The 11,528-nt window shown below is 55.4% G+C and overlaps 2 protein-coding genes across 2 annotated transcripts; one reads left to right on the top strand and one right to left on the bottom strand.

Moving 5' to 3' along the window:
- Window positions 1–1,064: 1,064 nt before the first annotated feature.
- Window positions 1,065–11,520, bottom strand: LOC144929360 (uncharacterized). Its single transcript, XM_078848683.1, has 6 exons — window positions 4,537–11,520; window positions 2,883–3,212; window positions 2,524–2,595; window positions 1,799–2,146; window positions 1,580–1,702; window positions 1,065–1,261 (listed from the first exon to the last, which is right to left on the bottom strand). Exons 1-6 carry the CDS (start codon window positions 4,646–4,648, stop codon window positions 1,188–1,190), a joined length of 1,059 nt encoding a protein of 352 aa, XP_078704809.1. The 5' UTR covers window positions 4,649–11,520; the 3' UTR covers window positions 1,065–1,187.
- On the top strand, window positions 5,942–9,436 carry LOC144929362 (uncharacterized). Its single transcript, XM_078848685.1, has 4 exons — window positions 5,942–6,124; window positions 6,844–6,915; window positions 7,384–7,731; window positions 9,010–9,436. The coding sequence occupies exons 1-4, from the start codon at window positions 6,058–6,060 to the stop codon at window positions 9,372–9,374; spliced, it is 852 nt and encodes a 283-aa protein (XP_078704811.1). The 5' UTR covers window positions 5,942–6,057; the 3' UTR covers window positions 9,375–9,436.
- Window positions 11,521–11,528: the final 8 nt, after the last annotated feature.

Genomic DNA, 11,528 nt, shown 5'->3' with positions numbered 1-11,528 from the left:
ATCTGGGAAACAGAGTGAAAGCGTCACTGAACCCCTTGGGCGGGGGGGGGGAAATGCTACGGGGATGGAGCTCTATAAATTCCAGCGAGAAAGAGAGAGATACGGTTCCACCAGGGAATGGGTCAAAAATGAACGACCCAACCACCGAGCAGCCCCGGGTTCGATGTTCCGATGTTCAGTCCAGTCTAGTTTACGCTGGCTCCACACTTCCCGTTTGCAGTGCGCTAAAGATGCGTGAGGTGGGGGATTTGCCGACATACCCGCTCCCAGGTGGGGGTGAGGAGGACAATCCAGAGGACAGGGCTCAGGCCCGCCCTCTGGGCGACTCCATGGGGCCAGCTCAGCTCAGCCTCAGCATCCTCCGGAAATGTCACCTCCGGGGGAGGCCGGTGGAAGGGTTTGTTTTGAGCACCTCTGAGACGGCTGCAGCGAGAGGCCGGGGACAAGGGATGGATGCGGGGTGGCGGGGGGTGCTATGCACAGTGTGAGGGGCTGGCTGGTGAGTGTGCGTAGCTGCACCCCACTGGGAGGGAAGTGGGGTCTAATGGTTAGAGCACGGGGGGCACAGTCTGGGAGCCAGGACTCCTCGGTTCTCTCCCCGGCTCTGAGACAGGAGTGGGGCCTAGTGGGTACAGTGGTGCTGGGAGCCAGGACTCCTGGGTTCTGTCCTCAGTTCAGTGTCTCATCTTGGGCCATGTTCCTTCCCCGCCCTGTCATTTATTTTCTACGAGGAATAACATGATTGTGAATAAAGGAATTTTCACGTAATGGATTTTATTTCCACACATTGAAATATATCTATTTTTGCAACACGTGTCTCTTTGAATCGGCAAATTCCTTCTGACAAATCAAGCCTGCTCCAGACCGGTTTTTCCTGTATAAACCAGGTACCTTTTCTCTAGAATTCGGTTTTCTCTGGCAGCTGACTCCATTACACCATGTAATTTACATTCGTAAAAGGAAAAATATTGTCCAACACGGAATGAATCTGGAGAAATATTTCCTTTTCTTTACTGTTCTTCTCACACCCATGATGTGGAGGTCAGACCCACAGACAGAAGCAGAGGAAAGCGGAGAAGCCCCGCCCACGCAGAAGCCCCCGGCAGGTGGCTCAGAGTCCAGCGAAGTCTGACGGCTTCTGAACCTGGAGCTGGGAAAATCCGGCCGGTGACTGGCCCCCTGAGGGGCTAAATAAGAGACACCTGTCCCGGTGCCGGGGGCGGCTTGGAGCCAGCACCCACTGCGGGATCCACGGGGACAGCTGGGAAACAGAACAAGAGCGTCACTGAACAGACTGGGGGGAAACGCTACGGGGATGGAGCCCAATAAATACCAGAAAGAGACTGATTCCACCTCTGGGGTAGAACGCAGGGGATGTTTATACAGGGACCCCTCACGCGGCGCTGGGACACGGCCCCTCTGGAGTGGGTTGTGGGGCCTGGTAACATGGGGATCCCTCGCACAGTGCTGAGAAGCAGCTGCTCTGGGGTGGGGCAGGGGCTGGTTACCAGCCCGTGCAATGATGCCATGTAACTGTTTGGGACAGGAAGTGAAGGCAGAACCCGCGTGGAGGCGGTACCGTTCCAAGGCCGCAGGCTGAGGATGATTCCCAGGGAGAAGAGAACGATGAATGACAGGGAGATGATGGCTCGGTAAAAGAGGGGCCCAAAGACCCGACAGAGCTCACGTTCCCCTGCAGCCCCTAGACAATAGAAATGAGGGGTTAGGAGATTCCTGGGATGACGCCCCCTGGAGGGGACAGGCCCCGTGCCCCTTTCCCTGCCCCCCTCACTCTCACCAGTCTCACTCTGGTTTCTCCGCATCACTCTCAGCTCGGTGCCTCCTCCCATCCCTGTCTCCCCACGGTCGAGTTCGATGCAGCACTGATAGAGGCCGGAGTCCCGCTCCTGCAGCTCAGCCAGGGTCAGCGTCGCCTTCCCCTGTCTGTGCTCGTCCATCCTGGACACACGGAGCCGCCCCCGGTAGAAGGGGTGGTTAGAATCCAGCTCCAGATCCTCTCCGGATCCCCTGAGCCAAATTATCTTGGCTCTGCTGCCATGTCTGTTCTGGAAGGTGCAGCTCAGGGTCATGTTCTCCCCGGCTGTCATGTGGAGGGACCTGGGCTCCTGGGAAACTCCCAGACCAGCTAGGGAAGAGAGAGAACCCGCATCACACACTGGGTAGCCCCGTGCGGCAGGGTAGACCCGTCCTGGCCTTTAGAGAGAGCATCAGCCGCTGCATTCCTGTGTGTAGAGCTAATCCTCCATCTCTCTCTAGTTCCGTAGCCGTGTCTGTCTCTCTGTTCCCGGACTCTCCTTGGTGTGTCCATCCATTCTCCAGTCCTGGAGCCATCCATCCATCCTGCTACCTATCCACCCTTCCTTTCTACATCCATCCTCCCTTTCTATCCCTCCCGCCCTCCATCCACACTGCTCTGTCTACCCCCAGAGAAGAGCGGCAATGCTGGAGACAGGATAAATCCAGTCATTTGAGCAGTTACCCTGAACTCTGGGGCAAACTCACCTGGTTTCTGGGCAGATGCTCCGACATATGGGACCAGCGCTCTCTTGCAGCTGGCTGGAATTTCTGTTACAGCTTCGTTTGAATTAAAAATAAGAGAAGAATTTAGCGCAGTCAATGCAAAGTGAATGACCCGACCACCCAGCAGCCCCGGGTTGGCTGTTCTGGGAACAGAGCTCCCGTCCCCCTGGGACTCTAGACAACGGAAATGAGGGGTTAGGAGATTCATGGGCTGGCACCCCCTAGAGGGGAAATGCCCCATTCCCCACCCTCCTGAGCCAGCCAGTCCCTGCCCTGGGCCCAGATCAAAGCCGGCACCCCCCGAGAAGGAAAGACCCCATGTCCCAAGCCCCCCAAATCACCTCTGCCCGTCACAGTCAGGGTGGTCCCCGTGCCCTTCGCCTGCTCGCCCTGCGGGTGGGTGATGTAGCAGTGGTAGAGATCTGTGTCCCTCTCCATCAGCTCTGACAGGGTCACCGTGGCCTCTGCCCGGCCCTGCTGGTTCCGCTGGCTCTTGGCCAACCGCCCCTGGTAGAAGGGGTGGTCGGGGTCCAGCACGATGGCCTCCTGGGAGCCCCTGGCCCAGGTGACTTGTGTCCCGGTCTGGTTGTGGCTGTGGAAGGTGCAGCTCAGGGTGATGCTGCCCCCGGCCAGGACGCTCGCCGTGGGGGGCAGCTGCTGAACCCCGAGACCTGCAGGGAGAACGAGCCATGTGATGGACACAGGGCAGGGACTGTGCTGCTGTCACGGGGCGCTGGCCGCGTCCGTCTGTCTGTCCCCCTGGCCTTCCCGCAGCAGAGTCTGTCTGTCTATCATCTATCACTCGACCGCTCTACCCAGCCCGAGACCCGTCTGTCCTCAGCACTTTCCGTCCATCCACCATCGGCTCTGTCCATCCGTTCGTCCTCAGCTCTGTCCATCTGTCTGGCCACCCACCCATTTGTCCACAGCCTCATCCATCCGTCCTCAGCTCTGTCCATCTGTCCATCCATCCACTTGTTTATCCCCTGCGCCATCCAGCCACCCCCAGATCCATCTGTCCATCCACCCACCCATCCTCAGCCCTGTCTGTCCGTCCATTCATCCTCAGCTCTCTCATCCATCCACCCGTCTGTCCGTCCTCAGCTCCACCTATCCATCCATCCACCTTCAGCTCCATCCATCCGTCCGTCTGTCTTCAGCTCCATCCATCCATCCATCTCTCCCTCCATCCATCCACCCTCAGCTTTGTCCATCCCTCTGTCCTCAGTTATTTGGCCTTCCCTCCATCCATGCTCAGTTCTGTCCGCCTAGCCATGCATCCACCGCTAACCTGAACCACCCATTCCCCTCCACACCCCGCTACCCCGCTACCCACGAACCCCAGCCTGCAGCCCCGGGAAGCACATCGCATTTCAAGGCAATGCAAGTAACCATGCGGACTTTAGAGCACTTAGGAGAGTCAAGCTTTAAAGACAAAGCTGGTCTAAACCTTAACGATGATAGGCCAGACAACCCTCTAGAATAAACCTATCCATCCCGGTACAACCCCTGCACGTATTCCCCTATCTATCCATCCATCCACCCCAAACAACCCCTCCCTCTCTCCCTTTCCATCCATCCACCCCCCTCCATCTCTCTCCCTTTTCATCCATCCACCCCCAAACACCCACTCCATCTCTCTTTATCCATCTATTCCCCTAAACACCCCTCCCCTCTCTCCCTTTCCATCCATCTGTCCTCAGCTGTCTATGTATTCTGAAACCATCTCTCCATACCACTATGGGAGGGGAGTGGGGGTGGGTTAGAGCAGGGGAGGGGGGCTGGGAGCCAGGACTCCTGGGTTCTGTCCTGGGCTCTAGGAGGGGAGTGCAGGTCTAGTGGGTTAGAGCAGGGAGGGCTGGAAGCCAGGACTCCTGGGTTTTCTCCCGGGCTGTGGGCGGGGAGTGGGGGTCTAGTGGGTTAGAGCAAGGGGCCTGGAAGCCACGACTCCTGGAGTCTATCTCCAGTGCCCGCATAACTCTGAGCTTGTCTCACCAGCTGCTATTGAGGGGACGAGGAAGACGAAGCAGATGATGCTAGGGGCCGGCAGCCGCCCCATGCTCTTCGCAGGCTGGGAGCCGCCCCAGGAGTCGCAGACCGGGATCATCGAGCAGACGGGACCCAGGGACAACAAGAAACGGCTGCTCTGGAGCGAGCAGCCCAGGCGCGAGATGGAAACTCTTGTGGCTGGCGAGGGGGGAGGCGCCTGCTGAGATACCAGGCAGCCAGGAGATCACTGGGCCTGTGCACAGGTGGGTGTGAAAGCGAAACTGACCAGGGGTGTTGGGTTCAGCAGGAGGACGGGCTCATTTCTGCATCCCCGGGGCCCTCGGCCTCTCTGACGCAGCCGCTGGCCTTAGGGCTGTGGCCCCCCAGTGGTGATGGTTTCCTTATCGCTCCGTGGGTCCCAGCCCCCTCTCACTGCCCCGAAATGATCCCCCAGTGGATCCCGGAGGGAGCTGCTGACTCCAGGGACCGCTGGAGGAGATCAGCTATCCCAAGGACAGCTGGGAGCTACATGTCGGTGACAGGATCACTGGGGGGTTTCCACTGTCAGGGGGGAGCTGGAGGTGACGGGGGTGGATTGGGAAAATGGGATGTGCGGGATGAAAAGAGAGAGCATATTACAGAGGGGAGGGGGACAGCACTATAGACAAATAGAGAGTGTATTACAGATGGATGGATGGATGGACGGACAGAGGGCCCTACCACAGACAGATGGATGGAGACAGGGCCCTACCAAAGACAGATGGACAGAGCGATGGATGGATGGACACAGCAATGGGTGGACAGATGCAGACAGGGCCCTACCACAGACAGATGGATGGAGCCATGGATGGAGACAGGGCCCTACCAAAGACAGATGGACAGAGCGATGGATGGATGGACACAGCAATGGGTGGACAGATGCAGACAGGGCCCTACCACAGACAGATGGATGGAGTGGTGGTTGGACGGAGAGATGGGTGGATGCAGACAGGGCCTTCTCCACAGACAGATGGACAGGATGAATTGCTGACAGACAGACCGAAAGCGCTGAGGACGGATCGTTCCACCCTCTTCCATCCACCTCCCCCCCAATAAAACACACGGTGCCAAACCCGCCTACCTTACAGACAGGCCAGCTGTCCCTCTGCTACATCCCAAGGCTGACGGGGAGCTACAAGGAGGTGTGGGGACGGGGACCCCACTCCCCCTGCTCCCGATTCACAGGCCACCCCAGCTCTGAGTAGAGGGGAATCCCCCACAGCTGTGGGTGGTCTGGGGTCCAGGACACACAGAGGAGCGGGGCTGATCCATGCCAGCAGGGGTCGCACATGGTCACAGACACGTACACAGGCCCCTGTCACGTTTAATAGCACAGACGCACATGTAACTCTCCTCCCCCCCTTATCCGGCCCATCTCAGAGGTGCTGACCACAAATGCTTCCACCGGCCCTCGTAGGCTGACGCTTCCGGAGGATGCTGAGGCGGAGCTGAGCGGGCCCCGCGGAGCTGCCCAAGACAGCGGGGACCATGAAGCAGCTGCTAGCTCTGAGCCCCGTCCTCTGCATTGTCCTCCTCATCCCCACCTGGGCAGCAGGTATGTCAGCAACTTTTTGGCTAGCTAGCCTGGGCGTCGGTCTGTCTAGTCCCCCAGCTCCATCTGTCCATCCCTCCCCATCCCCACAGCCGTATCTAGCCATCCCTATACATTCCCATCTATCTAAACTAATCCATCCACCCTCCCCTCTGTTTTCTATCCACCCCTGTGCAGTATCCATCCACCCATCCTTCCCTCCATCAATCCTTCCCTCGACAATACTTGTCCCTCCATCCTTCTCCCCATGGGATCTATCCCTCCCTTCCTGAGATGTCTCTAATCTCTCGCTCCCCACACAAATCTTTAGCATGCTGCAAACAGAACACGTGGAGCCAGTGTCAACTAGACTGGATTTAACATCGGATTTGCCAACCCAGGGCTGCTGTGCAGACTGGATCGTTCATTTCCGTACTGAATGTGTCACTCACTGGAGAGTGAGAGTTAAGAGATCACATTCCCTGCTGATCTACCCAGAATACAAATGGCTACTTCCCCCAGCTCTTCTAGCTCAAGCTGTAGCAACTTGTGCTTTTAGATTTTGAGGTCCCCAGTTCAATCCGCAGGGTGTTGGCCAAGATGGTGGCCATCAGAAATGCACTAAAATATTCTCATAGCCATTAAGGCCAGAAGGGACCATCATGATCATCTGGTCTGAACTCCTACACCTTGCAGGCCACAGATCCTCACCCACCCACTCCTGTTTTTTCATTCAAACGAAGCTGTCGCAGAAATTCCAGCCGGTTGCAAGAGAGTGCAGATCCCAAATGTTGGAGCGTCTGCCCAGAAACCAGGTGAGTCTGCCACAGAGCTCAGCGATACGGCTCTTGATAAGGTGAGCAAATTACTGGATTTATCCAGCATCTGGGATTGCAGATCTTCCCTGGGGATAGACAGATGGATGTGGATCTAGGGAGCGAGGGACGAGAATGGATGAATGGATTGACAGACATGGATCTAGGAATGAGAGTTTGGATGGACGGATCTAGGACTGGAGATGGGTCTATGACCAGCTGGGTCTACAGATGGATGGAGCTAGGATAGGAGAATAGATGGATGGATCTAGGATCAGAGGATGGGTGGAGGGATGAAGGAGAATCAGGGAACAGAGAGACAGAAACTGCTACTAAACTAGAGAGAGATGGAAGATTAGCTCTACACACAGGAATACAGTGGCTGATGCTCTCTCTAAAGGCCAGGACGGGTCTATCCAGCTGCACGGTGCTGTCTGGTGTATGATGCAGATTCTCTTTCTTCCCTAGCTGGTCTGGGAGTTTCCCAGGAGCCCAGGTCCCTCCACATGACAGCCGGGGAGAACATGACCCTGAGCTGCACCTTCCAGAACAGACATGGCAGCAGAGCCAAGATAATTTGGCTCAGGGGATCCGGAGAGGATCTGGCGCTGGATTCTAACCACCCCTTCTACCGGGGGCGGCTCCGTGTGTCCAGGATGGACGAGCACAGACAGGGGAAGGCGACGCTGACCCTGGCTGAGCTGCAGGAGCGGGACTCCGGCCTCTATCAGTGCTGCATCGAACTCGACCGTGGGGAGACAGGGATGGGAGGAGGCACCGAGCTGAGAGTGATGCGGAGAAACCAGAGTGCGACTGGTGAGAGTCAGGGGGGCAGGGAATGGGACACGGGGCCAGTACCCCTCTACGGGGTACTGGCTCCACTCTGGCCCCAAGGCAGGGGACGGGCTGGCTCAGGGAGCGAGGAATGGGACACGGGGCTGGCTCCAAGCTGGAGTGGAGATCAGGAATATCTGAGCGATGATCATGCGGGGAGTGGGGGTGGGGGGGATCAGGTTTATATGGAACGATCTCCCTGCGATTTGAGGCAGTTTGTCTGCTGAGTTGTTCTAACTGCAGCTCTGGTGTGTCTCACATCCTGTCAGTGCCTCGGGGTGAGAGAGGTGGTTAGAAACCCGGACCCCCACTTCTCCCGTGCGCTCAGAGACGTCTCTCTCTCTGTTCTCTCGCTATTGGCCCGGGTTGGCTCTGAGCTCTTTGGCCTGCTGCAGGTGAGGTATGACCCGGCCCTGCTGACTCACTGCGGGAAGATCAGACTCATACTGGCAGCTGCGAAGGGCCTTTTAATAAGCGCTGGTGGAGACTGGGGGAGTTTTCTTGCAGTGTTTGTTGAACAGGAAATTGGTTGCTGAATGCAGGGGTGAGTGAAGGGCACACACGACCCCAGATCCATAGACACAGAGAGGAGCACACAGTGCCAGAAATCAGACACCCACAGCCCCATAGACACGCAGCCGCTGACCCAGAGAGAGACCAGAATGGCCCCGTGACCCACACGGCCCCACCACGCTCTTTGGTGTGTCAGTCTCTTGAGATTCGCTCCCGTTGGTCCCATGTATGAATGGAGGTTGCTGGCTATTAGCCCAGACCCCAGGAGGGCAGCTGGCCACTAACACGCTGCACCAACCGAACCGGACCCTCCTCTGTGGCCTCCATTTGGGAGCAACTCCACAGACATCACCGGGGTCACTCCAGATTCACTGAGATCAGAATCAGGAGTGACGCCATTGGTGTCAGTGGGCTCACTCTGGGGTCACCCCAGAATCACTGAGATCAGTCTATGGCCCCAATTCCCTTGGCATCAGTGGGGTCACTCTGGATTCACACTGGGGTCACGGAGACCAGAATCCAGACTGGACTCCATTCACTGCAATGGAGTTACTCCAGATTCACTTTGGGAGCTCTGAGATCAGAATCCAGCCCTGACTCCATTAGGATCAGCGGAGTTACTCTGCATTCACACCGATATGGTACCAGTGAGATCAGAATCCAGTGCAACAAAAACCACCAGAAATGGCTTCCTAGGGCTCTTCCCAGGAGAGAACTGGGAACATTAACATCCTTCCTTTTATTTAGACGACAGAAAGGAATCGAAGCGGGATACCAGCACAGAACTCACCATCTACAGAGCCACGATTGCTCTGGCAGGCGTCAGCATCATCCTCTTAGTTACCAACCTCCTGCTGCGCGGACGCAAAGGTATTTACTCCTCCTCCCGTGCTCACTCCATCTGCCCGTTCTTTCTGCAATCAAAATGTACTTCTCTTCCGTCCCACTGGTGCAAGGGGGAATGGGAGCCTCCGATCTACATTCTCCAGTCCTCTGTTCAGTTCGTACACCTCCATTCATCTCCTCGAACAATAACCCATGCCTCCTTTTTCCTCCCCAGACACCCAACGCCAGCAGCCGGCAAAGGTGAGACCATGAAAATTGGAGCCTGAGTTCAACTGGGTGGCAGTGTTGGTTTCAAGACCGTGCTGAGGCGTGGTCCCTGTGACTCTGGTAGAAATCTGACCAACGGAACACAGGAGAGGGTTCGGGGTGCTTTAGCCCTTAACTATTACAGTCACAGAAGCTGCAAAAGAGTACCAGATTATCTATCATCTAGACCAGTGGTTTTCAACACCGAGGGCTTCAGTGGGTGCATCAATTCATCTCGATATTTGCACCAGTTTACAACAGGCTACATAAAAAGCACCAGCAAAATCACTAGAAACTAAAATATCATACAAACAGTGACTTGTTTATACTGCTCTGTACACTCCACGCTGAAATGTAATATTTATATTCCAATTGAGCTTTTCTAATGATATGGTAAAAATGAGAAAGGCAGAAATTTTTCAGTAATCGTGTAGCTGTGACGCTTTTGTATTTTGATGTCTGATTTTTTAAGCCAGTAGTTTTTGAGTGAGGTGAAACTTGGGGAATGCGAGACAAATCAGACTCCTGAAAGGGGTACGGTAGTCTGGAGAGGCTGAGAACCACTGATCTAGACAGACAGACGTGCACATGGGGATAGGCAGACATGTACGTATGTACACATCAGGGTGCAGAAAGACAGGTGGACTGATAAAATCTCAACTCGCAGCCCCTCTGCTGTTCCAGCCCTGGGCTCCCTTCTCCGCACGCAGCTCTGCCGGTGCCTCTCAATCCCAAGCTGTAGCCAATTGGGGGGGTCCCTCTGGGGGCTGAGTCACACCGGCCTGAGGCTATGTGTGCTGGGGACAATAGCACACACGAATCCCCCACCACAAAGCCAGGGTCCCCATTTTACCCACTTCCCCCTTAAATGCACTAAAGGGACTGGAAAGAGGGCAGCGGGAGATGGAGCCCTGGTGACTTGATTTGTGTCTTCAACAGGGGGACAGCAGAGCTGGTGGTAACACGAGCGAGGATCTGCACTACGCCAAGATCACTTTCAAGGCTCCGGCTCACACAGAATACGCCTCCATCCTGACCCAGCAGCTCTGAAGAGTCAGATCTGACTGTGCAGCAAAGGGAGAGGCAGGGAACGGCAGGAGATCCCTTCATCATACAACCTTGGAGGCATCTCCCAGGGTTAGTGCTCGCTTAGTCAACGCGCTGAGCCTTTTGCTTCTGGACAGTTACTTACAGATGACCGTAGGGATAGATGTGTGAGGCTGTGGGCCAGATCCCCAGCTGGGGTCAATCATCTGTTGCTCCATGGGTGTTGATGGGGCTAGATCCCCAGCTGGTGTGAACTGGTGTCACTCCTCTCACCAGGAGGGGAGGCAGAGTTCAGCCCGGGAGCCTGGCCCACAGGAAAGGAGGCACCCAAACTTCCAAGTGGTGCCCCACAGGAGTTCAGGTGCCTCATTCTCTACGAGGCAGGCTCCTTGGAAGAACTACATCTCCCATGATGCACCATGTTCTCTCTCGATGAGGGGACGGTGTTATGGGAATCCCTAGCAGGGATGCATCATAGAATATACACTCTGGCCCAAAGAGAACGAGGCCTGGAATGACAACTCCTACACAGCCCTGCTTTGAATCAAAACAGTTCGGGTTTTGAGATTTTTGCCACAAAGTTGAAATTCTCTGCCGAAAATAATTAATGAGTGTAAAATTTATTTGTCGAAATTTTCTGTGGAAAAAAAAAAATCCTTTTCTCTCCATCAACTCTAAAGCTGAGATTCCATTTTATTTTTTTTTGGTGCTGCCTCTTTCTTGAAAGAATAAAACTGACCAGCGAAAAGACGTTTCTCGGTCACGACCAACTTGATGGCTTCCGCTGGGTGTTATATATAGCCACGCAGTGGGCTGTGAGTGAATGAGTTTCTGTGTCTTTATCAAACACAAAATCAAACAGACCGAGAGCGTGAGGTCAGGGTTTCTGAACGAAGCAGAGAAAGCAGCAGCAGCAAGAAAAAGCATCTGGACGCAAGGACATAAAAGGCTCGTTTTGCAGACTTTACACAAAAATAAAAAAGAAAGGGCTAGATGCTGATCTCAGTGACCCTGAGCTAAATCCAGAGTGTCCCCACTGATGTCAATGCAGCCAGGGCCAGGTTCTGCCCTCATTGAATCTAGAGTGACACACGGGGTAAATTTGGAACGTAATGGAGTCAGGGCTG

Source organism: Lepidochelys kempii, chromosome 14 (assembly GCF_965140285.1).
Source record: "Lepidochelys kempii isolate rLepKem1 chromosome 14, rLepKem1.hap1, whole genome shotgun sequence".
Classification (NCBI taxonomy): Eukaryota; Metazoa; Chordata; order Testudines; family Cheloniidae; genus Lepidochelys; species Lepidochelys kempii.
This window is presented reverse-complemented; position numbering and strand designations above follow the sequence as displayed.